Source organism: Caloenas nicobarica, chromosome 15, assembly GCF_036013445.1.
Source record: "Caloenas nicobarica isolate bCalNic1 chromosome 15, bCalNic1.hap1, whole genome shotgun sequence".
Taxonomy (NCBI): domain Eukaryota; kingdom Metazoa; phylum Chordata; class Aves; order Columbiformes; family Columbidae; genus Caloenas; species Caloenas nicobarica.
This window is the reverse complement of record NC_088259.1, coordinates 16,041,249-16,067,152: the sequence shown is the minus strand read 5'-3', so window position 1 is coordinate 16,067,152 and position 25,904 is coordinate 16,041,249. Positions and strand designations below refer to the sequence as shown.

The 25,904-nt window shown below is 43.3% G+C and overlaps 2 protein-coding genes across 12 annotated transcripts in view; one reads left to right on the top strand and one right to left on the bottom strand.

The window, feature by feature from the left end:
- PTPN1 (protein tyrosine phosphatase non-receptor type 1) overlaps positions 1-11,093 on the top strand; it is a 38,819-nt gene extending 27,726 nt beyond the window's left edge. Inside the window, exons 4-9 of the mRNA XM_065645882.1 lie at positions 1,752-1,850; positions 2,505-2,642; positions 3,024-3,233; positions 3,903-4,064; positions 4,639-4,874; positions 7,334-11,093. Of these exons, the coding sequence (XP_065501954.1) occupies positions 1,752-1,850; positions 2,505-2,642; positions 3,024-3,233; positions 3,903-4,064; positions 4,639-4,874; positions 7,334-7,541 (1,053 nt within the window). The 3' untranslated portion in view covers positions 7,542-11,093. The remainder of the gene's footprint in view (positions 1-1,751; positions 1,851-2,504; positions 2,643-3,023; positions 3,234-3,902; positions 4,065-4,638; positions 4,875-7,333) is intronic.
- A 986-nt stretch (positions 11,094-12,079) lies between these two features.
- RIPOR3 (RIPOR family member 3) overlaps positions 12,080-25,904 on the bottom strand; it is a 52,262-nt gene continuing 38,437 nt past the window's right edge. For all 11 annotated transcript variants that reach the window (XM_065645907.1, XM_065645910.1, XM_065645908.1 and 8 more), the window contains 11 exons: positions 23,488-23,617; positions 21,923-22,504; positions 20,633-20,772; positions 19,743-19,875; positions 18,878-18,986; positions 17,534-17,695; positions 17,204-17,362; positions 15,937-16,139; positions 15,607-15,690; positions 14,566-14,656; positions 12,080-13,084 (listed from right to left, as the gene is read on the bottom strand). In XM_065645907.1, the coding sequence (XP_065501979.1) occupies positions 12,984-13,084; positions 14,566-14,656; positions 15,607-15,690; positions 15,937-16,139; positions 17,204-17,362; positions 17,534-17,695; positions 18,878-18,986; positions 19,743-19,875; positions 20,633-20,772; positions 21,923-22,504; positions 23,488-23,617 (1,894 nt within the window). In that variant the 3' untranslated portion in view covers positions 12,080-12,983. The remainder of the gene's footprint in view (positions 13,085-14,565; positions 14,657-15,606; positions 15,691-15,936; positions 16,140-17,203; positions 17,363-17,533; positions 17,696-18,877; positions 18,987-19,742; positions 19,876-20,632; positions 20,773-21,922; positions 22,505-23,487; positions 23,618-25,904) is intronic.

The following is a 25,904-nucleotide window of genomic DNA, read 5'->3' as shown; positions in this document are numbered from 1 at the left end:
TAAAAATCATATGGTGATTGGAGTTGTTTTTCATGGGTTTTCTTTAGCCTTATTTTATTTGTTTTCTTGATTGCAAAGCTAGTTAAGTGTATATAAACATCTCTCTGTGCATATATAAACATACACATAGAACAATTTTCTAGAAACGCTACATATTTCTTAACACTTTCTGTCAGCACTGGCTGACTTTTTGTAGAGTGTTTTGACCACTTTGTGTATCTGACTTGCGACCCATCTAGGTTAGAAGATAACATACTTCTAGAAATCTGCTTGTTGGCTTATGACAAGCAACATTTTGATGTGGTTGAAATGAGTCACGCTTTTCCTAGATGGAAAGGCAGCACAAAGGCTTGAGAACACCCGACCTTCTGTTTCCAATAAGCAGTATGCTCCACCACATAATTCTTGTTAAAAGTCTTTCTGGAAGGGGTGTCATTGTAGTATTTGCAAATAATGTAGTTCCTAATAACACAACTTCCAAAAGGTCTAAGTTAGGCAATGCTGCTGCCTCTACCTGTGTGTGAGAGAGGAAAGCTGTGAATATAGAGAAGGGAATCTGCGGGGGGAAGTGGCTTTTTTTCACTGAATCTGTGAATTCCACACCTACCTATATAACAAATTTAAAAATACCTGGATACCCTGTTGTCTTATTCTGAGCGCTAGCAACTGTGCCAGAAGTCTTGTTTGCCCTAATGTTGGGTTCCCTGGAGACCGTTCTGGTCTCTAGTCTTGACTTTTTTTATCCCTCCCTCCCACACTTTAGGTAGACTGGGATTCATATTTTTAAGCAGCAGCTCTTCCTTCCTGTTTCTAGAGAATAAAGATAAATCTGCCAAGGAAGAAGTGGACAGTACAGTGGTCAATACGAAAGTAATCTGTGCACACAGCTCTTATTCCACTTACTCAGGACAGGGGAGGTGGATTGTAGGGTTGAACCGGTAGACCTATGTGTGGAATAGTCAAGTGTGCAGCTAACTGGTACTAGTTATCTGTTCTGATCCAGCACTTAATTGATTTGAATGGCTTTATTTAAATATCCAGTCGTTCTTTCTGAGGGCCCTGGCAGCAGTTTTGTTTGAGCAAAGTGATGCATAGCAAATATCAGACACACAATGGTGCTGGTTTGTGTTGTCCAAAATTCAGAGCAATGGTTTTGGAGTAGAAAATAACAAAGGAGCATAGCACAAATAAAAAGTTATAAGGAAATCTACTTTGTGAGTAGATAGTAGTCCTTAAAAGGAGTTATCGTTTTGTTCAGTCGCATGGCAGATCCATGAAGATTCTGGAAAACTGTGAAATTTGTTACTGGTCTGGCATTGTTTTGGTCTTTCAATGTTCACCCATTCAGCCTGGTAATTTTCAAGTATTATGAATAACAGTGATGTATTGCAGAGTAGTTCAGCACAGATGTTAATTCTGCTCTTGGTTAGTCAATGAGGGTTTTTTTTCCCCATTCTATGTGTACCTTTCCTAAGAAAATTCTCTCAGCATTTTTCGCTCCCAGTTCTCACAAATGAGATGCTTCTCTCTTCCTGTTACGTGTGGGGGCAGAAGATTAACTGTGCTGTCCTGGGTAAATTCATAGTGGGAAAATGGAACTTTAAGCTGTATCACTGCAGTTTTTAGTTTGAAATGAGAAGTCGCTTTTTACTGGTTAAAATTTGTTGCCTAGTGCAGTAACTTTTGCTGAGGAACTTTGCACTGCCATTAACAGAAAATAATGCTTATTTCTGGGGATTCTGTCTCTGCAGGGACCTTTGCCAAATACCTGTGGTCACTTTTGGGAGATGGTTTGGGAACAGAAAAGCCGTGGAGTTGTCATGTTGAACAGAGTGATGGAAAAGGGATCCGTAAGTACTTACTTGGGCCTAGCTATGTGTTTGTTCCATGTTTATGGTTTTCCTTTAAAATAAAATACAGTAATTTAAAACAACAAAAAAACAACCCAAAGAACAGGGAGGAGGTGAAAAGATTATGACCATCTCAGTAATTTTATCTGAGAAATATCTGCTCTTGTTAACATCTATCTCTTCTTTTGAAATTTAAATATTTGACATCAGGATCATATAAATAAAATGCAGAATTGACTAAAATTCAGATTTGGGCAGAGTGTTTTGAGAGCTTTTGTAGTTAGAAAGTTATTAGATTTTTTTTGTTCATTTGTTATTATTGGTCTGGCACAAGCTGAAGTAAATAGTGGTGTTGGTGATTTTGGCTACATGTAGAAGAAAGAGAGCTCCACCCAAACAGAGCTCTCCTCAGTCCTTGGTATTTTCACAAGTTCTGTCAGGGTCAAAATAATTTGGCTCATACAGAAGGGTCACTGAAGATGTGTTTCTGCAACATAAAGGAAGGCAGATATTCTTCACACTAGAATCGGTCCTCCTTATAATAAAAGCAGATGAAGAAATTGTCTCATAAGAAAGTGTCGTGTTTAAGGATGTTTATCCCTTACCTTTTGCACAAACATAAATGACATATAAATGTCTCCTTTTTGTTTTTAGGTGAAGTGTGCACAGTACTGGCCACGGAAGGAGGAGAAAGAAATGTTTTTTGAAGATACAAACTTGAAACTAACATTGATATCTGAAGATATAAAATCATATTACACAGTACGACAGCTAGAATTGGAAAACCTTACAGTAAGTACTGAAACTAGTACCAGTCAAATTCTTCAGTCTCGTTTGTCAGTTGAATTTTCCAGCTGTTGTAAAGCTGTAGTGAAGCAGTGCAGTCTGAGTAGCATACAAAGCTGAGGAGGCACTTGCCTCCGTTCTGTGTAAGTCAGAGTTATTTTCAAAGAAAGTAGCTAAAATTTTTCCAAATATACAAATTTGAAATTGACCTAAAGATAAAAATGTCCAGTGTCTAAAGCCGTGTGTCTTAAGTACATAAGTGACTGTTTGCTGGGAAAAGGAATGAGGAATTGTATTTGCTGATTAGAGCATTGTTATAGGCAACTGTGCCTCAAATACTTTGACTCGTCTATCCTAGCTAAAAGACTCCTAAATACTTTTTTACAGACACAGGAAACTAGAGAGATTCTGCACTTTCATTATACCACGTGGCCTGACTTCGGTGTCCCAGAGTCACCCGCTTCGTTCCTCAATTTCCTCTTCAAAGTGCGCGAGTCGGGCTCGCTGAGCCCCGAGCACGGCCCCGTCGTGGTGCACTGCAGCGCGGGCATCGGGAGGTCGGGCACCTTCTGTTTGGTCGATACGTGTCTTCTGCTGGTGAGAGCTACTTACGCGGGATGATATGCTATTTCTGAAGAGTTATTTTGAGGAACACTTTGTTGTAGGATGTCAAAGAACTGTGGGATGTTCTGTGTCGTTCCTTGCTGTTTTCCCGTTATCTGACTCGCACTCTGGTTTGGGAGTGTATTCCAAGGCAGATCTCATTCTGAACTGGCCTTTTTGAGTCTGGAGAAGAAAGTCCCTAGTTTATCGAGTGAATTGCAAAGATCAGCTTTCCCGTCATAAGTAATAGTGTGAACTAGCCTGAAACAACGCAAAATAGATCCTACGGAGTCAACCTTGCCAATAGGCGGGGAAATTGTCCTGCCTCTGAGATAAAATTGGAGTTCTCTTGGTTTTACTCTGTCTCTATGTGAACAACTAATACACAGAAGTCAGGCCTGGGTTGAAGTGTTCTTTTTTTTTCCCCCCTAATTATATTTTCAGAACAAGAAGACAAAAAAGGGGAAAACATAAAATAATTTGAAGGCCCAGTGTGTTTTCCTCTCTCTGTCTTTTTAGAGACCCAATGAATAGCTGATACCAATTTTTTATTAGTATATTAATTCTGTAATATGGAGGGTAGTCTGAAGGCCCTACTACAAAATGAGTCATTGTAGTGAGTCTCATCAGAACATAAAGCATGTTTCAATTTCTTATTTTCAGATGGACAAACGGAAAGATCCTTCTTCTGTGGACGTTAAACAGGTTCTCCTGGAGATGAGAAAGTACAGAATGGGACTCATACAAACTGCAGATCAGCTCCGTTTCTCCTACTTGGCTGTTATTGAAGGAGCAAAATTCATTATGGGAGATGCTTCAGTGCAAGTGAGTCCTAGTGACCGCGCAGCCTGATGCAGTGAGCTGCCGCTCTGCTCTACCTGGAGCAGATGTGTGGGATGAATAGAATAGAAAGAAACTTCAAATTATATTGCTTAAATTTCAAAAAAGTACCTATGATATAACAGGGCCTTGTGTGCTTTTCAACACTGTAATTGGGGTGTACACTGGCTGCATCGACTTTGCCTTTCATTTTTGAGAACAAAAATTTACTAATATGCCAGAAATGTAAGTATTATGACTAACTCTTAAAAGTTTGTTTTATGGTAAGCAGAACTCCAGCAACACAGATTCTGTTTTGTACTATTTAAATTTTCCAGAATTAGATTAAAATTTCTTGCACTTATCTCTGTCTTCTGCGTCCTATGTGTAGGTTAGGTTTGGAGTTCTCGTATCTCTTGTTTTCCCTTTTTTTTCAATGCAAATGAACAGCCACTCTAAGAATAAATGAAGATAGAATATAAAGACCCTGCCGTGTTAAGGTTAAAAGTTAACATAGAAAAAATAAGTTAACTATATTAAAAATAGAGGAAAGCTTAACAGGTCTTTTCCTTCCCTGAAGGAACAGTGGAAAGAGCTCTCCAACGAAGACCTGGCCCCACCACCTGACCACACGCCACCACCTCCCAGGCCACCAAAGCGAACCTCAGAAATGCACAACGGCAAGATGCACGAGCACACGGAATTCTTCCCCAAACATCAGGGAGCAGAGGAGGAGATTAGATGTTCGGTCAGCGCTGTGGAAGAGGCGGTTCCAGATGGCAGAGCTCATTCGTCTGTACCGCTCATCACAGACAGGTAATTCATTTCGTTTCCCTCTTGTCACTCTCCAGTTGGCTCATGGTGTTGAGAGGTTGTAAGACATTTGCTCATAAATGGCATTTCATCCAGAAGGGCCTGAACAGACCTTGATCGAGTTACTGAATGTTTTCAGTAGAGGCCTTATGCTCGTGTTCTTTTAAGTTCACACGTAAGCCAGGGCCTCCTACGGGATCCTGCCGTAGTAAACGTGGGAGCACAGTGAGGTGGTGCAGCCTGGATTTACATGCAGTGTATGTCAAGTTGCGGAGGAGCTCTCTCACTGCTTGTAGGGTCGGACTAGTTTGGGTTGGAAGGTTGGGATGTTGTTCGTCACCTAACTGAAAACCAGGCCAACCGGCTTTAGCCGCACTTAGAAATGTGAAATTAATTGCAAGCAAAGCTACTTTTGATAAACAGTGTAGAGGGGGCTCATGAACAGAGAACTTTTCTACCTGTCATTTGAACCTGAGCTGTGAGGACTAACAGATGTGCAGAAATGCTCCGTACGTGAGCGGCAGCACAGCGGGAATTGCGGATCCTGCCCGCGGCACCGCTAGGTGTCACTCCTGCTTTATGGGAGGGAGCGGGACTGCTTGAAATCCTGCGCGTTGACTGGTTTTATTCAGAACAACCAAAGGAATTTAAAACCCCCTACACCCACCAGAGATAACCAAGGGAAGGTTTAACGTTCCCCCACTAGATGATCACCTAACAAGACATTCTCAGCCTCCCATAGGAAAACTGGAATATAATACTGAACTTTAGTATTGCCCACAGAATTGGAGCCTTTTCAACAGATGCGACTGGCAGCCAGGTGTATTTTATTTATCCGAAGCCGTGGGGGAGTGTGTGACTGTGGGAGCCGGAGATCAGCGGGCTGTGTTTCCAGTAGTCTTTCTGCAAAATAAACTTCTGGTTTCACACAGCGGAGGGGCTGAGACCATGAGCTGAACCTGTTGTCTCCCTCCAAATTCTGCTGGGGGCAAGGAGATAAAATGGAGAGGACTCTCTGCTCAAAGTGAAACAATGTTTTTATCAGGATTTTTCTTAATTAGGGGAGATTCTGGAAGTTAAGTATTCAAATTCCAAACATCTTTACTAAAATTTTAGAAAGGAAATAATGGAGCCTTAGCTACAAGAGAAAGAAACGTTGCAGCAGTAGCACCTCTCTCTGTCTTCCTTTGGTGACAATACAGTTCTGTTACCAGAACGTTTCCCTGGCTTATGAGATGCCAGTCAATGCTTTCCATCCCTAATGGAGAGTATGGATTGAAGCCGGTGTCTTGTGTCTTCTCATTAGCTGTATAAATCTGAATTTCTCAGTGAATAAGTGATTTCCTGGAAATCCTTTACACAGTTTAGTGCAGATGAACACAAGAAATGTCCAGCTGTAAAGACTTCAGAGACTCAGATTAATTTAATTTGTTATAGTCCCTTGTCTGAGGTTGGAGTGGAGTCATCCTCTGGAACTGCCCATCTTCATTGATTGTAGAGCCTTGCTTGGACCAGACATCTCCCTTTACCTCGCTAAAGTGAAATCCTTCCTCAGGCCATGATTCAGGCCGAGTAGCAAAGGGCAGGATTTGGGTGCTGAGCTCCCTCACTCCGTACCGGTACAGCTGCCGCCGGATCAGCTCCTTTGTGCTCATTGCTCTTGTCCTCATGCCTGGGACAGTGAGTCTAGAAAGCGGAAAGTCTTAAGCACGGTTATTTTCCTGCCCAGGTGCTGTGGTGTCTGGGGTGGAAGATCCTGAGCTCTGTACTCAATCCATCAGCAGATGTGTAGGGACCCCCGGCAGAGCCGCTCGCTGCGGTTCCCCCGCTGCTGCTTCCCACAGCGCGGTGGGGCTTGGCTTCCAGAATTCAGCCGAAGAACTGGTGCAGTAGATACAAAAGCTCCTGCTCGGTTACGAAGCCTCTTTGGGTGTCCCCGCACTGCCAGCGGGATGGAGGCCCAGTGTCTACATGCAAACCCACGGTAACAGAGTGCTGCAGGGGAGGAGATCTTCAGTCCCACCACAGAGAGCTCTCGCAGTGCGTTTAGCCACTCTTGTTAAGTTCTGGCCGCACCAGCAACCTCAGCTCTGTCATTTTCTGACTTCTTGTGCGAGCGCTTGATTTTTAGAGTGTTCTCCTGACCTGATTTGTGCCGTTCCCTGCCCGTCTCGGTGCGGGCAGCAGGTTCGTGATAAGCAACTGACATAGGTGGTGTTGAACACCAAGTCAGCTTATTCTTTAAAGGGTTCAAAATCCTCCCAAGCACAGCTTTTGATGACAAGCACTGTTCTAAACCTGTAATTTAATAGCCAGAACAGTAATAATTAATGATAGGCTGGGGCTCATCATCCGCTGCAGCTCCTGGTAAGGAGATTTCCAGCCCTGTGGGTGCTGTGAGCGGGTGAGGCCGCGTGGCCGTGGACGCCGCCGGGGCTGAGCGTTTGTTTCTCTGTCCTTAGCACTAGTCAAGACACTGAAATTCGGAGGAGAACTGTTGGTGAAAATCTGCGTCTGTCACCCCACAAAGACGAGTCGATGAAGTCGGAAAACTTGGAAGAGGATGATGAGAACATGGTGACGACTTGGAAGCCATTTCTAGTGAATATATGCATGTTCACGTTCCTCACGGCAGGAGCTTATCTCTGTTACAGGGTGTGTTTTCACTGACGGACGCGCCAGCGAGACCGACCCTGCAGAAAACACCAACGATTTGATGGGTTTGTAATAAGCTTCTCTGCCAGCAAGCTGATCGAGGCACGTGAGCCTGGTCTCGGTGGAGGTAGATCTGAGGGGGAAAGGCCGGAACTTTGGTTAGGGCTTAAAGAGAATTGATGCACTAGGGTTTTATCCAGCCCTGTGGTCCCAAGAACATAATATTCTAATCTCAGGGCCTTAAAATATTCAGGAGTAAGCAGAGAAAATGCCAAATAGTCTGTTTTCCTTTTTTTTTTCTTTTTTTAAACTAAATAATAGAATTACAACACATTGTTGTTTTTAGCCTTTTTTAAAAAGCCAGTTCTTTTTCGTTTGTGTTTCAGAAAAACTAGGCACAAGTGAAACTTGCTTGTACTCTCCAAGTGTTGTAACCAAATACATCACTTATATTGATGAGTTCCCCCAAAAGAATAGAAAGAAACCCACATACCTGAAGAATGTAAACTTTTTGGAAGGGGAAGGCGTGGTGGGGAGGGGGGTTGTGGTTGGTTTTTTATTTTGTTTTGGTTTTTTTTAACTTGCTTCATCATTAAAGACTGAGTTGTGGGCAGTGCCTGTGGTATTGATATATTTAATCTTGGCATAACTGTTCTTAAAGAGCTTATTGTTTTACTTGTGTTTATAGAAACAGGCTTCTGCATTTGCTCAGGGTATCCCAACATGTCAAGCTCTTTTTTATTTCCTTTTTTTTTTTTTTTTTAAAATAAGTGTATCTCCTCATTGACTTTTGTTGCACTCTACTTGCACATATGCCTATTTACATTGCACCATCCTTTGTAAAGCTGTTTTTACTTTTATATTCTGGGTTAGGAGAGGTTGAGGGGAGAGAGAGAAACAGGAAAAAGAAATTCAACCAGAACCTGTCCACCAGCATTTTGCAGCTGTGCAGTTGGCGTTCAGAAGGACCAGTTCTTAAACCTCATCATTTGGAATGTAAAACGCAGTTTCACTCTACGTGAGCTCCATGAGAACCGCGTGCTTTGGGGAGGGACCGCGCTCGGAGGCGCCGCGGGCAGCCGGCACAACGCGTTTGGTATCCAGAGCAGTTACTGCTGCAGCAGCTTCCTTGAGACACAGAAAGTTCAACAGAAGACGCATTGGTCTGTGAACCGATCAGTTGGCTTATGATACAAGCGTTTGTGTGTTCTGCTTTTTCTTAAAGCAAAGATTTTAAAATACTGGCTTTAGTTTGGCTTGAAGATGCGCTTTTCGGCAAGGGTGGGCAGGGGAGTCAGGGGCTGTGCCGGCCGGGGGGGTCTGTCCTGTGCCGGCCGGGGGGTCTGTCCTGTGCCGGCCGGAGGGTCTGTCCTATGCCGGCCGGGGGGTCTGTCCTGTGCTGGCCAGGGGGTCTGTCCTGTGCCGGCCGGGGGGGTCTGTCCTGTGCCGCCCCCAGGTCTGTCCTGTGCCGCCCCCGGCCTCGCCCCCTCCCCGGCCTGTTCCGCGGGGCCGGGACGTGGATCATGTAAAGTGCTTGTAAATACGGATTTGGGTGCATTGGTAGAACTGTGACTGGAAGTGGGCGTTGTGCTGAACAGGCAATGCCATTCCGCTTGTTAGTACCAAATTATTAATAGTTTAAACAATAATAGCAAAGATTTCTTTGCTGGTGTCATGGGGCAGCGGATGGGAGTAAACTCACTACTTAAGTTGTAGTGATTGAAACTAAACCATGACAGCTGGTTTGCAACAGTGTTACTAGTCAGTTCTTTTTATTTTTAAAGGCTTTTAGATCTATAGCGCTTAGCCACCATTCTCAGTGCAGACATCACTGTGGAGTGTCTTATGTACGTCTCTCTCCACTCCATATTTATTTTTGCAGAGCCATCTGTAGGTGTGGCTCTTCCTGCAGTGAATAACTTGGTGAACTGGGGCGAGGGAGGTGGGAGTTATTTCTGTTTTGTGTTTTGCTAAGCTTGCATCAAGGGCTTTTCAAAAGTACAATAATAAATCCTCAGGTAGTACTGGGAATCAATACTTTACCTGTGAGACTGTTGGTCGGACCAGTACTTGAAAGGAGGAATGTTGTAATCAGTCAATATTTAGTTATATTATTGGAAACATGAAAAATGGTAATATATAATGGCTCCTCTGTGTATTTAAGATACAGTATGTGATTGCTTTGTCCCCACTGTTCTCTCCATCATCTGGTAGCATATTGTTCTAAGGCAACATTCGTACCCCATTTGTATTAAATGCATGTGAAGTCTCCTAGTGTCCTGGTTAAATACCATGTGCTTGAAAGGTGAAAGAACCTATATTTCTGCTTAACTGATGTGCCCAAATTATATTTGCATGACCTGATCATTAAGTGGCTGTGGTTCCAAGGGACGGACTGATTTGGTGTTTATCAGAAAACATATACTCACCTGATACCCGGCATGACTTCAATTCCTGCGTCCTCAGTGTAACCCGGGTGTTGCGCATGGGTCATTTCTGCTGAGTAAGTATAGTACAGACATTCCAGAGGGTGTGTGAGCCCTGTCCACACCTCCCGCTGCTCCCCTGAGGCGCTGGCTCCGGGCTCCTGGTGGCTCTGGGCTGGCGCTGGCTCCGGGCTCCCGGTGGCTCCGGGCTCCTGGTGGCTCAGGGCTGGCACTGGCTCCGGGCTCCCGGTGGCTCAGGGCTGGCGCTGGCTCCGGGCTCCCGGTGGCTCCGGGCTCCTGGTGGCTCAGGGCTGGCACTGGCTCCGGGCTCCCGGTGGCTCAGGGCTGGCGCTGGCTCCGGGCTCCCGGTGGCTCCAGGCTCCTGGTGGCTCTGGCTCAGGGCTGGCGCTGGCTCTGGGCTCCCAGTGGCTCTGGCTCAGGGCTGGCTCTGGCTCCGGGCTCCCGGGGCCGCTGGAGGAGGGAGCAGGAGCTCAGGCCACAGCTGGGGCTGCACAAGGACGGGCTCAACGTGCTGCCCCATTTAGAAACAAACAAACTCACTCTGTAATGTACTGTTCCCAAGAGGGAATATTTTAAATTTTAGGCTTGACAGGAAGAGAAAGCATCCTTCCTTTGAATCCAGAATAACTCACTTATTCTAACAAGAGCAACTTTCTGCAGCTGAGAAAGGTTTGACCATCCACCTTTCTGCCGCGGTGCTTTGCTGTTTCTTTTGTCTGTTCAAATCCCGACCGTACGTTGTCCTGGCACAGCCAGGAATAGCCCAGGAGCCCGGGAGGTGTGGATATGGCTTTTAATACTGAACTGTAAACATTTTTGTTCTGATGTCCTGTATATGTATGTAGTAGTTTGGGTGTGTATATACAGTAGCATTTCAAAGTGGGTGTATTGGTTAACCTATTCTTGGAAAAATGGACAAATATCCATGTTAAACTTGTTAGAAAGTTAGTGAGCTGCTCTGCTATATGCCTTAAGCAAATATTTACTCATCAGGTCTTTCTTTTTTACAGATTGCCATAGAATAAACTTTTTTTAAAAAATTAAAAAACAAAAAAGCTAAATGTTTTGGTATAATACATTTTCAGGTATCTTGTCTTTTGTGTAAGCCACTGCAAAAACCTCACAGGTTATAGTAAAATTGTACAGTTTTTCAATTTCCCATACAACTTTTCAGTTCTCATTTTAGTTGTAACAATAAAATTCTTTTTTTAAAGAACATACCTGAGAGTCTCATTGTTTCCTGTCTTCTCAGAGGTAGAGCCCCTGGCTCTGGTCTGGAATCACTTGCAGATCTGGTGGTGGTTTGGTGTGGCTGGTTTTTGTATTGGGTTGGGGGGAGTTGGTTTGGTTGGTTGTTTTTTTATCCCCAAGAGTTTCAGTTGCACCTTAACCCACAGCTGCATTGCTGGGAACTCCATACTGTACCTCTTTGTGTTACAGCAGCTGCAGCTGGTAAACTGCCCTGTTGTTTGGCTTAAAGTATTTACCTTTTTGTTGACATTTTTAAGGGAAGCTCCAGCCAGAGGAGAGGTGCTTGAAGAGGGAGTTTGCAGTGGTGTGATGAGGTGGCACTAGAAGAGCTGTGCTGGCTTTTCAGGCGCTGTGGGTGTGTAACACCCACCCCTCACCCACTGTGTCCCTTCCCCCCTCTAGGGAAGGGGAAGGAGAGAACTTCCCAAAGTAGAACTTCTTTTCCCTGCTTTTAAACTGTAAATTAAAAGCAGCATTACAGCACAGGTAAGCAGCCTGTTAAGCTCTACTTTGCTATAGAATAGCATGACCTGAACACCATGGTCCTGCCAGTCTGAGCTCATCACAGTAACAGCTTGAACTGTATAAGCAAATCGCACATTTCCAAACTGAACACCAGAACAGGAGCTCAGGCTGGTTCAACGTACAAGCCTGAACTTTTCACAGACAGACAGAGAACTGGTGCAGGACACACTGCACGTCAAGCTGGGGTGTGTGTCAAGCATTGCAATTCCCTTTGAGGGTTTAGTGCCTTGTACCCGTCCCCTGTGCTACAAGTACAGCAGTAGGAAGCACTTGCAGGAACTTGTCTCTAATGTTTTATTAGAATTTTAGAAAACAGTATGAAATCCAACAAATAAATACTGAATAGAAAAGTAATATATATAAAAAAATATATATATACACACACAAGCCAAACCCTTTCAAGTATTTTACCTGAAGCCAGGCTTCTCTGTATGGCTATGCTCCACTAAGTTAAAATATTGAGTAAGGAGCCTGACAGTGTATGATTATGAGAAGTCTTGATCTATGACTAAATGGATAAATTTTAAAAAGAACAAACAAAACAACTTACACAGAGCTGTGCACACGGCAGTCAGCCCTGTGCACGGCAAATACAACACATCACATCCTGCTGGAAGCTGAGGACAGACACTCGGTGCGTGTCCCTGTCGGCCTTGCTTGAACCTGCCCTCAGGTGTGGTTATGAAGAAACTGGCTTTTGAAGTAACAAGCTTTCCCTTCTGTGACTAAACTGTACAAGGAAAAGACGCCACCGAGCAATGCTGCTAGATTTTTCTAATGCATGTGGCAGTTGATGTAAATGATCTGGTTTCCAGACGGAAGAGTGGGAGAGCGCTCACTTCTCTCCTCTTTCGGAAATGCCAAATTAATAAAATAGTTCATGGGAAAACAGATCATGGTTGACTTACAGTTTGAGCAGAGGCAGGTAATTCCAGTGAGATGGGGATTTGAACTCAAGTGCCAACCTGGTTCTATACTCTCTCATGAGAGATTCTAGTTTTCATTTGTCCAGCAATGATATTCCATTGTGTGCTGAGGGACAGTGAGAAAATATATTCCAGTCTACTTCATGTAGACTCCAAACTGCCCCTCTAGAAAACACCTTGTACCCTGTGGGGTGCAGCGGGTCTGTCACAGGGCACAAGTAAACCAGACACTGATAAACAAACCCAAATCCTCAGGTACCCTTATGGGGCTGTGAGGAAAATACAATTCAGCTCCTCATATTCCACTACTAAAATACTGTGATTTCAATTTCAGCCTCTTGCTGAACAGTTTCTCTTAATTCACAGCAAATCCTGTCCATTTTCTCAAAGGCTTGCCGTCCCTTTTCACCTGTGGAGAAAGAGAAAATATATCCCGTGTCGAGCAAAAGAAGTCAGAAACACCCTGAGAAAAGTGATACTTTAGAAATATTCTGTTGTGACCTTGTTCAGAACTGACAAGAACTTTCACTAGTAATAAACACATCTCTGAGGGAATAGGGCTCCAAAACCCACTAGAAGCCACCATGAGAGATCAGACCGTCTGTCAGCATTTCCACATGAGCAATGATTTGGTGCATCACAGTTGGAAAACATGTTTTGTTGTACACGTGAATCTGTGAAGCAAGTCTGGAGATCTCCAGAACTAAACGTGACTTAGATGGACAGGACGCATTTCGGGGGCGCAGCGCAGACAGTTCTCCTGCGCCCTCAGGAGAAGTACAAACAGTGGACAGTAACAAACTGGGAACCCTGACATTTCGTCAGCAGCTCATGCCACTGCAGACCTCCTGAGGTCAGGTGAAGTGACAGGTAACAAACCTGTATAAAACCATTCTGTTTGTACACTTTAACCCTCCAGTATTCAGTGGAACCATTTGAAGAATAGGAATATCAAAGTTAGAAGCACCTACTCAGTTTGTAGGTAGCTAGAAAAGATTACCAGACCTGAAGGATCTGTTATTGTTCTGATATATAAAAGATCTCCAAATCAGCTCAGCTGATCTCAGAGATAGAAGAGGCTTTTGTTGAGATCTGTCAGGTTCAAGCGTCCTTCTTACAAAATCCAGAAGAAAATTGCTGATGCCAGCAGTACTATTAGGAAGCACTCCAGCAGCACAGTCAGCACTTTCAGTACTCATCTGCCACCATCTACTCATCCGTAGAACCATCCAGTTCTACAATGTACTTTTTTAAGCTACTGAAGGAGAAAATATCCCAAAATAGCAAAAATTGGTTCTTGACGGTTCTTCCTTCCAGCCTACCAATGCTCCGCACTTCTGACTGCCAAGATTTCAAATGAACTTCTGGTTGTGCTTGAACCCTTCAGTAGCACATCACATGAAGATGCACCTAGCTACGTGGATCAGAGATTCATGCATCTATATTATCTCCATACCAGCACTTTTCTTCTAGGCTGCTCTTTTTCCAACTTTGATGCTCTTCTCAGTGCAATATGCAAGAGCGGTTAACAAAGGAAAACCTCTCTTCCTCTTGACCAAATCCTAAGCTCTTCCCTTCTGGTCAGATATCAGTCCACCTTTAAGGTGGTTCTTAAAGTTTAAAAGTTTAGTGGTTTTAAAGTTTTTAAAGTCTTTAAAGTTTAGTGGTTCTTAAAGTGCTTTATCCTATGGTAATGTCCTTGGTCTGGTTCTACAAACTGTAACAGGAGCCTTCAGTTATTGCATATGGTATGAAGTTTCTCTTAACAGTGTGAAGCAGCTGTTCATGAAACATTTCCATTGTCCTAGAGGTGTTCAGGCTCAACTTCCAATTCTGCGCTATTTCACATTATTTTTTTTAATACTCTATAAAGTTGTGTGACAGACTCACCAAAGGACAGCGTTGTCTCCCTGGCCGCATTCCTGACTTCCTCCACTTCAGACTGGCACAGGTGGGCAACCTGCTCGATACTCTCCACACCCTGGTTGAAAAAAGGAAAATTTGCAACAGCAGCTTTTCAGCAAGTGTTTTGATGAACATGTTTCACAAGGTAAACACACACATGACCTCCCATCTCTTTTTGCATCTGAATTCTGCTGTGGCCTCTCTCTGCTCCCCCAACATCTCAGCTTGCAATTATTTGTTCTAAGCATGATCTCACCTCCGCTGCTTTCTCTCCTGTTTTGGGGTGTGAAAAAGTGTAAAGGTTCTAGGGTGCAGTTTGCTGCTGCAGTACTGTTCAATTAGCGTAAAGCAATCAGAGCCTTCACTGAAAAGAGTCGGTGCAGGTTGTACAAGGGCAACATTTTGCTTTGCAAATATGACTTTGAGAATAAGACTCTGATTTGTTGGGTCTATCTTGTGACTGCCTGTTTGTAGAAACTGTGCTCATAATAATCCTTTGTGTGCAAACTAATGTACTATAGACTTGTGGCTGTTGGAAAGCTTTAAATCTGTCCTGACAGTTTTTTAGAATAGCAATGCAAATATTACTTTCATTTTCTGAATATAATGAGCTATTGTTAAAAAGAAGATGAACTGATTTAAGTTTAAATTTTTACAGTTAAGGCTGACTCTATATATAGCTGACTTGCCCATCTTTCTACATGTTGGAAGTCCCCCACTCAGTGTCGTCCTTCACCACTGACAATATTGTAGAAGTTAGAAAACATCCCTTCTGCTGTTTTACTGTGCCTGCCAGATCAAATTGAGACACTCCAAGATGCCTGCAGCTCCCTCTGCCTGCTGCCTTTTGAATAATTACGTTCATAGTTTGGAACTTTGGCAGCCAAAGAATTCATTAATTCCAAATAGAAGGAAGCTAAAAAAGTAACCCTAACAGCTTGGGGGAAAAAGAAAAGCTAGATACAGTTTTGCATCTAGCAATTTTGGCCAGACATGCACAGTAAAAGTAGAGCTGTAAATACTTACTCTGAGATTTTTAAGGGCCAAACATGCAGCTTGCTGAAATCTTGCATCACAGTCAGCTAAAACATCAGTGTAAAAAAAGAGAGCCTGAAGGAAAAAAGAAAAAAAGAAAGGCTTTATGAACTTAAGCATAATCAAGCACTCGGGCTGACATTAACACCATCTTACGTATCTTCAGTGGAACAGAGGATCCAGACAAATCACTTGAGCACTGATGCAGTTTAGTTCTAGTTTGCGAAGCGCAGAGAGCACGAAAGTGCTACCCCAGGACTAAACAAGTTCCACGTATTTCAGTGTCTATTTAGACAAGCTGGTAAGAACTGCAGGCGTTACCTTTTCCCTGAAGTTCCTGTTGGCCGCTGCGCGGGCCAGGACGGACGTGGCCGCTTTGCTGACACGGTGGTTGTCGTCGAGCTGTAAAATCCCCAGAAGCCGTAAAGTCTGTGGCAGGGGCTGGAGTTTGTTCAGTCGCTTTCCTTTCAATTTTTTAAGAGTCTTCAGCCGTCCAGGGCATTGTAGCTCCTCAATTAGCATCACTGCAAGTGAAAGGACTCAACTTCACCAACTGACAAATGAAGACATTATCAAGAGAAGACTATCTCCTCTCTAATTCAGTCTCCTTTAGCCACATGTAGTTATTCACAAGGTTAATAAGTAGCCAAGCACAGCAGGAAGCAAATCTGGACAAGTGCCCCTTTGACCATCCTGTCTTCTTCCCCCTCATTGTTTCGTTTCCTCCTGTGCCAAGACGAACGGAGCAGAGACGATTGTTTCACAACATCAGTTCACAGGATGCAGCGGAGCCTGATCCTTGTAGGACCCAGGTGCACCAAATACAACATACAGTGCAAAAGAACGCCTGCACCTTCTTAAAATAAGGAAAACACAATCAAGCAAACCACTTTCAAACGTCTCTGAAAGATCTAGCTGTATTGGTCAGAGAGAAAACACTCCTTTTTAAAAATAAGAAATCAGGCACTGGATTGACAGTTTCAATTCAAAGAATATTCCAGGTCCTTCTCACGGACTCGCAATGCACAAGTTCTTAGTCCCCCAGCAGACGAGCTCTCTACAACAAAATAAGACTAAAGATGCAGCCGATAGCAGGAGTATTTTTTAAATCATTCTTTTCTGATACAGACTAAGTTTTAAAGTACTTTCACATGTTGGATGAGGCTTCAGCAAGACACTGGCTACCTCATGCTAGAAAATGCATGTTAGTAACCTCTGAAATTTTATTGCTGTCATCTCTGATCACAGCTGCAACAGTCACACAAAGCTACAGACATTTACTCCGTCTGTCGGCTTTGTTTCTGCTTTAACTTCAGAATATCACAGAACTCACTTTTTAGGGCACTTCAGATACACCATCCTTCATACCTCTGCTTTGTTTCTACCCAGTTAGATATGGGTGTCAAGCACGTTTTTCCTGTTATAATTTAAATTGCATCATCATAAGGGGAATTAAAATGGAAATAAATTGTCGGTGCGATGGTTGGGCTGTTTTCTGCTCTCAAAGTACATCTTGAGCAGTAACCTGGCAAGCAACAGCCAGCGCTGGGCTCTGGGGCCAAGCGAAGGAGCCAAGCGCAGCCATTACCTTCTTTAGCAAGTTTGCCCAAGTGTTTCTCCAGGCTGGTGATGTGGTGTTTCTCCAGGTAGCTATAAAATTGGAATAAAGTAACCGATTCTGTTTGGACGTACGGAGAGGAGAGCAACCCGTCACAGGTAACAATCTGCTCCAGCAATCTCTGCAATACTGGAAGTAACACAGAAAAGAAGAAAGGAGAAAATGAGAGGTTGGTTAGATGGAAGCTGTTTTTTAAAAAAGAAAACACAAATTTTATTTTTTTAAATGCACAAAGACAATTTTTAGCCATGCGAGAAAACGAAGCCAGATGGGCCTTGTGTTCGAGGAACAGACCAGTACCTGCTTCTAACTGACGGGGGTATTTTTCCTTCACTTTAAGCGTCAATGTGTATTTCAGTGCATGACGGAATCTTTCTGCTGAAGTGAGCAAGATGCTGCCCGGCTCTGCGAGATCGCTCCAGATTTTCAGATAGTGCTTCTTCTTTTTAGCCTTCTGAATAACTGAAAAAAAAAGCCACATTTCAAAAAGTTAGTGAGCCCTAGCAGATTTGGGATTTTACATGAGAATTAGGCACCAGATGGCATATCTAGAGACGTGTCAGCATAACTCGTATTTGCGTTAACGTTGATGGCTTTGTTCATAGCTGGAGATTTGCTGCCAGTATTTTAACATCTGCAAGCATTGATTTCACCAAACTTGGGCTGAGCGACTAGACTGTCATTGTGAGACCCGAATGAGACGCCTAGCAACTCTTCTGCCTTTCATTATTCATTTTATCCCAGCATCTGAGTCAAGTTTCAGAAGAACTTCCTGTGAGTTTAACTGTTTCCACTTCTAAAGCAAGAGATGGGCCATTTCCAGCATTCTAGCGACCCTGTCTGATGCACCTTCCCAAGTGGAGAACTCTGAACCTCGCAGGCTTTCTTCCATCAAACACTTCAGAAGAGCACTTGAAGCAATACCCTGTGATTTCTCACTGTCATTTAAACTGTATAATTTCACACCCTTACGTACAGAGGTGTTGAACTCATGTCCTGCATTTAAGACTCCTACACATTCCTCACCCCGTCGTGCCAAAGGCCCTTTGCTCCAGGGAACAGCTTATTCTCACATCCTTCAGGATAAAATCTGTCAGCAAATGCTTCCACCTAAAATCTGCATGCCTGCCACTATATTTACCAAGATGAGAACAAAATCCTTCAAAATCTCCCATTGTGCCTTTATCACTTTGTCACACCCAACAGTCAACAGAAGGATTTAGTGGAGGAAGACCTGCCATGGGAAAAACTGCACACCAAACTTTGCTTGCAAACATGTACACAAGTTGGGCTGCTTGCTTACTAAAGTAAAAGCATAGATACAAAAGAGGATTTTATTAAGGCTATTCTGTTGTTCTTTGACTGCAAACTCCATCATCTATATCATCGCTGTTTTTAAGACACGCCAGTTCAGCTCCTATTCCTTTGAGCTGAACTTCTTCAAATCTTTTCCTTCCTTGCAGGAAAAAAACCCCAAAAGAACTATGAGCCCTGTTTTTTCTAAGAATGTAGATATAAGAACTGTTTTAATTATGTGAATGTTTGTAAGGAATTCAGAATGAAACCCTGATGTGTCTGGAGAAGCTCAGTGTTACCTGTACATCTCATGTCTCTGCCGTGCATTAGAATAATGCAGTTACTCACTTTCTTCAACAGACATATCCAAGACATCCCCCAGGACTCGCGTCTGCTCTGATACTTCTTCCAAAATGCTCTCCTGGACCACCTGGGCTACATTGGGTGACCTCAGTTTCTGAAATGCAACATGCTTATCTTAGCGGCTGAAACAAAGGCAGTACCAAGCTCAAGATGAACGAGTATTTGTTTCTTAGACTTGAACTTCTAAAAGTCTGTGAGAAAACACCAGCTGCACTCAAAAGGCCTCTTTGCCCATCACAGCGTGGACAGGTCACTTCTGAGAGCAAAGCTGCTCAGCAGAATAGGATGAGTAAATCATATTATGCTGGAACAGGCTGTCCAGCATTTGACATTCTTCTCTGTTCCCATCCATTGAGAACTGTGCAGCAGATCAACGCTAATGGTTACACGGTCCCCTGCTGCACACCCTCATCCCAGGCAATACTTTTGAGGACAACAATGTGCTTGAGTACTACAACCTAAATTGAGGACTGAGGTCTCAAGGGGAGATAAGAGTTTTTTATTGCCCTACATGCTACCAGTAGTAGCAGTTTCTCATTAATTAAAAAAATTGATCACCTGTTATTGATGCATAATTCAACCCAAATCTATCCTACTGCATTAGCAGCTTGCTTTGGGCACAAAGGTGTTATTTAGAGCTTCAGCAAAGCCCAGAGGCTGAAAAAAACCAGCAGCAACATTTTGTATGACATGTCCTGTGCATACACATGTACACACGGCATTTTTGGGACTCAATTTCTATTCTGAGTCTTTCTGGTCTATAAAAGAACCGGCTACATATTCACTTCTGTCTGTAACCAGAATCAACAATTACAACCAGTACCCTGGAAACCCACAGGCTACTCTTTACCTGCAAAAGACCTTTGCACAGCTTCAGATGAGTTATCAAGAGAGCGTCTAAGTTGTCATCACCAGTAGTTACATCCCTTGTTTCTGTTCCTGTGTCACAGCTCGGGGACTGAAGCGTGCTGTCATTGTATGTGCTGTTGAGATGAGGGAAAAAGAAGTTAAAACATTCATTTGCTGCTGAGGTCATATGAAGATGTCCAGTCTCAGCAGCAGCCTTCAAGCAAGTTGCAAAAGTACAAACCAGGTAGCATTTAACAGATAACATCATTTTTTAATCACATTTTAAACACTTCTTAAAAACAGAAGGACTTTATTTCTACAACTCATTCCAGAAGAGCAATAGCAGATCAGGTGATCCCACAAAATCCCATTTTGGAGGATCAATACTTAGAAAAATCAACACACTTCAGATAACGTGAACTGAGTTGCTGGATCATTTGCAGTGTGTCAACTGCAAAAGCAGCACGTAAAACAGACAAATCCCTTGGTGTTCTCCCAGCTCAATGATACTGCGAGTGTAGTAAGTCTCCCAGGAAAGCAAGAACAGACAGAAGAGCTCTGTAAGTCACTAGCAGCTCTCTCCCTCACCAGTGCAGGGCTGCTCAGCATCGCGCCGATAAGCCTGTTTCCCCGCAGTCCCATGCGTTAGGTCTTCCCCTATACCCTGCAGGTATCGCTCTGCAATGTTTTCCGTAAATTCAGATTAACTTTCCTGCTATTGCAATCTGGTAGGTATTCTGAGTTATGAATCTCAGAGTATTAAAAAAAAGGTTTCTGTGCTGCATGTTTATACAAACAGCAGCTCTGCACAATCATTACTTTGCTGAGTATTGTGTATCAATAAGTGTTGCTGGGATCAGCTCTCATTACCCCTTTCCTGCAGATACATACCCAATACTGGCTGTTCTTATGCTTCCAAATAACGAAAGCTCATCAGCACTACAGTCGGCATTTAAAAAGTCAAAACTTTCCAGTACTGTCTCCACCATCAAACTTTCCATAGATGAATGTTTGTGATGAAGTGTCTTTAGCTGTTGAACAAATGAAAGTTAAAAGATTGTTATTTATAGTTACCAAGTCATCTTGCACAAAGTTCTTTGCTGTTTTTCAAATCGTTCCTAATAACAAATCAGTTTGCTTTTCTGATTTCATTCTTAACACATCAGGAAAGTCAGCCCTAGGAACTGCACTCTGATCCCAAAATAAGATTGCTAACTGAACTCGAACTATGCTTCAGTGCTTCTGTCTGTCTGTATTCTGCTTTGGGTTCCCATGCCCGTTAAATTGGGTACAAGAGCTGATTTTCTCTGCATCTTCCACCCTCAGTGCAATTGTCACTTATTCCCCCTTTCAGATCTAGAAGTAGCAATCTTAGGGCTCTGTTGCATTCCAGTGTAGCATCCAAGAACTTTGATATCAATACTGGATTTCACGGGGCCACTAACCTTCTCCCCCTTGGAAAGGCTGCTTTGAGAGCACTTGGTTTAGTTTTCTTAGTTTCTATTTTTAAAGTCATTGCACTAGAACAGGAAGTCAGTGCAGTTTTGTTAACATCGTTTATTATTCCAGACCTCAGATGAAGTCTTACAGTATCTTATTCTCCCAAGCCTGCACACTGTACTACAATGCTACCGAATTTGCAATCTAACCCACTGCATGCAGAAAGCTCTTCTCCAGGACCTTCCCCTCTAAAGAAATGTTTCAGCATGATATGACTTGTCAGACAGAGTGAACCACCTGCAAAAGCTGGGTGATCCTGGAGAAAAATTTGGTTTGATGAACTGATACAGTCATCTCAAGTTATACTAAGTCTGAAAAACACCAAAAGAAATTAGAAGCAAACCAAAGTGCCGAGGCTCTGACATACAGTTCAAGTTCTGTTTCGCCCAGACTAGTTTCCGCTTTGGCCGCATGCAGTTTCTTAATTTCTTTTTCCAGATGATGGATGTGCACACAGCATTTGAAGGTGCTGTGCAACACAGTGCTCCTGTGGAGCTGGCTCTCAAAGCAGCTTTTCCTGAGCACTGCCTGACCTCTGGTGGCCAAGCTGACTTTGTGGGAACATGCCATTGATGCGTCATTAAGTCAAAACCACCACAGGGTCATGGAACTTCTACAGTTTTAGAAGTCACAGTGGAAGCTACAGCTACACCATCTACCAAGAGTAAAACACTACCGTACCTTTAATTTATCCCTCAGGGATGAAACCTGGTATTCCAATTTCTCCAGCTGGGCTTGCCCCACATCATGTAATTTCAGCAAATTTAACACTTCAAGAAGAGTCTTATCAATTGACTTTGTATATCCATCTAGTTTTAGGCTATTTGTAGCATTTGAGCTTTTCTGACTAATGTCTTGCTCTGTCAGACAGCGATTTCTGGTCTGGTTGAAGGAATCTCTGCTACCTTTGCGACGATTCAGAAAACTAGATGGGTGATTTGGAAATCCATCCACACATGGAGTCTTCTTCAGGATATCTAGAGTTGCGTGATTTGGAAGAGGATGCTGTTGCTCTTCAGCACTAGATTCTTTAATAATTACTGACGGCAACGTCCTGTGGTCCAGAGCTGGAGTTGTATTTCTGGATTCTGTCCCTTTCTGATCCTCACTGCTGAACGAGTCTGCCTCACTTGTCTCTGCAGGATTGTGAGTTTTGTTCCTCCCGTGCACATCAAAATCACAGGCAGCCAAGTAGCTCAATATGCTGGGAGGCTGAGCTTCATCACTTACATCCCCTTGGTTCTGCCTTTGCTGCAAAACAGACTGCAGCAAACAGATTCATAAGTGAACACATAACTGAAAAGCACGAGACACCATTTAAGATAGAGAACTGGGGTTTCCTGCTCTTGGAAACACACGCACACACAAACTGATCAAAACCACAGGGCTCCTGTGCACAAAGGAGCCGGCCAGCACGGACTGGACAGAAGAAACTATCAAAACAAAGTACTAAGAGCCTACTGGATGAACTAAGCAGAGCCGTAGCGACTGTGCTTCACATCTTTCAGATGAATGTTACCAAGACAGCTAAAAACATTGTTTCCGGAAGAAGAACCTTGCCAAGCAGCTGTCAGGTCACATCAGCTCAGGACAGCGTGTGGACATAGTGGTTGGAGGAAACGTTCATTTTTAAGAGTCCAACATACCCTGTACAAATAATAAACCTTTCTGAAGAAGACTGCATATTCTGCTGCCTTGGTTAGGCAATGCCAAAGCTGATTTAGACTTGATGTTAGGAAACATACATATGATGTTACCAGTATTTGATACGTATGGCAGAATTCACAGGATCACATAGAACAACCATTAAAACAAAACCCTCTTGAACGAATGAGAAAAAGGACTGGGTTTTCTTTTCCCCGGGCTCCCCTTGGCAGAAGGTGGGGTGAGGAGGAGGAAGGCTTGTTTCACAGGGCACCTCTACGGCACCATCCTGCTCCATGGCTACTGACACAGATCGGTTTCTAGTTTGGTTCCCACTGCAGACTGTCACAGCAGATGCTCACACCTCTACCATTCTGCCTGCCAAGAATATTTCGCTTTTTTTTCCTTGTACAAAATCTGAAATGCAACTCAAAAGAATAGGGGTTAGAAGAAAAAAAAATAACAAAGCCTCAAAATAAACCGCAATGGCCTTGGAGTGCTACACTTTCACATTTCTAAGTATGTTCTTCAATAGTCTACTCTAATCCAAAAATTGAGTCCTAGGTCCATCCTTTGTGTTCTGCTTTCCTTGGCGTACTCACCAGGTAGTATTTCTCTCTGAAGCTGGGAGTGTTTGGGGGGGTCCAGTTGTACAACGAGCTCTTCCTGCTACCCACCGAAAACTTGGCAGTGCTTCCAGGTGACAGAAACAGGTTCTCCGTGTCAAAGGGGCTGTAGCAGAAGACACAAAGGCCCAAGTGTCAGTAGGTCCATAAAGGACAGGGACATTTAGCAGCATGACCAGCTGCCAGGATTTGAACTGCGATGTTTAATAAACAACACAGGGAATAAAAGGAAAGAGAGTGCCTCTCTGCCCAGTATCAGTGATTGCACCAGCAGAGAAAGAGGTAGGTGAAAAGGTTGCCTATTTTACACAGAATTCTCAGCACCCTTGAGACAGAGACCTGTGCCACAGTCCTTGGAAGGAGAATCCAACAGCCCCCACATCTGAAGCGCTCCCCGTCCTCCCACAGACCGTGCGCTGGCAAGGGCAGAACGGGCTGCTTGCTGACAGCCACCGACACACACCACACCGGGCAGGGAGGAAACACAGCACATTATACATGTAATAAAGGAAAACTGCCATCAATTTCCCTGCTGCAGAGCACACATCACCTGCAAAAGCCGATAAAAAAAAAGCTTCATTATCCTTTGAAGATTAATTTGAATTTTCATTATCCTTCAAATATTAATAAACAATGCCTTTGGCTGGTGGAGGAAGCTTGTTCAGTGGTATATGACAAGTTATGCGGTTCATACAGTCATGGATGAGTCCAGTTGTAGCCCCAGGGGACACTGGCTACAGTCTACCCGAGTCTGACAAGTCCTGCTCTAAAGACTTCCCAATTACCTGCTGCATCACAGCCATTAATTTCTTAACTCCTTTGCAAGGCAGTCTGAGGAAACTTAGACAAACTTTGTCCCAAAACACAACTCAGCTGACCAGGAGAGGGAAAACATACTTAAAGTTAAACAAAAGAAGTTTGTTTTTTTCTGTATGTTACTTTTGTTCCCTACTGATATGCCTTGTAGCACCAAAATAAAGTTTGTTTTTCCACTTAAATGCTGGCATTTTCAAAAAAAGTGAATTGTTTATAACAAATCTAGTTCCATAGAGAGGAATATAATGACCGAACAGCAGCTGATAACAGCAGCCGATAAAGTCAGCTGCACTTAGCTGTACAATATAGAATTCTGAAAAGATCCAAACAATAATGAGGACTAATCAACTACAGGGAAATTCAGTTCTGGTCTCTAGCAGAAATTGAAGAGCAGAGCTCCAGTTCTCTCCAGCTTCTCGTGTTGCACGGGGACAATTCTCAGCAGCATCCTGCAGTGCAGTGCACCGCTGTCCTCCTCAGCACAGAGGAAATGCTCTGTGCGCTCGTCTAATACAGGTTAATTGGCTAAATTAACCAGTGTCACCCAGCTGGGGTTCATCAAACAGGCCAGTTCCATGGAGTCACATTAACAACCATCTGCATTGTCTCACTATGCAAAAAAATAAATCAGGTTTCTGACAGTAAGAGCCTGTTAGCTGAAGCCTGCTATGTTTACTGATGGAAGCAAATTACTCCCATCCATGACGTTTCTTTAAGAAGAGTCACAGGGACTCATTCCTCAGATTTTTCATTTTTAGCTTTTAATATAGCAATGCAGTAATACAAAGTGACACTTTGGAGGAAAGGGTTGGGAATAACAAGCTAAATCTGTTTTGCCTCTTTACCAACTACTAAAACCCTCTAGCAAAATGCAGCTATTCAGCTGCCCTCCAAACAAGCACACATTTCCTGTTACTGCAAGAAAATGAGAGAGCAAAGCAAAGGGTGAAAGAAAAACTGAAGTCAGCTCTCAAGCATCTATTACCTCTTGGTTGTAAGCTCTTTGGGCATGATCCATCATCTTGTTCCACATTTGTACAGCAAACAAAACATCATGCTGGGAGAGATCTATGAATCCATCTCTCTCAGCGTCTTGACATTGACAGAAGCCAGTAGGGGATATTCAGGGGAAAAGCATAGGAAATCAGTCAAATATAGTAGGCTTTCCCCAGACACACGCTCAAATTTGAGGCAATCCATAGCTTACATCTGTCATGCGCCAGACTTTGCAAGCAGACTATTGCCTTTAATTGTCACGTGCTTTTCCTTAGTTAGTCTAGTCACTTCCTGAAATCATTGAGAGAAGATCTCTGCATAGGTCAGAAGTGTGGAGAACTTTAATTATTTAACTTTAAATCATGGAAAAAAGTACTTTGACTGGGGGGGCGCTATCTGTGCCTGTACTGAGAGAAACAGTGGCAAATCATTTCCTTTCCACATTCCCCACAGCAAATGTCTATAAGCCTGTACAGTGTTATCCATCAACATCTTTTCAAGGCTGAAAAATTCTATTAAACAAAAATGGAAGCAGCCCCGCTTTTCTGATCATCTTTGTTGTCCATTCCATTCCATGTTGT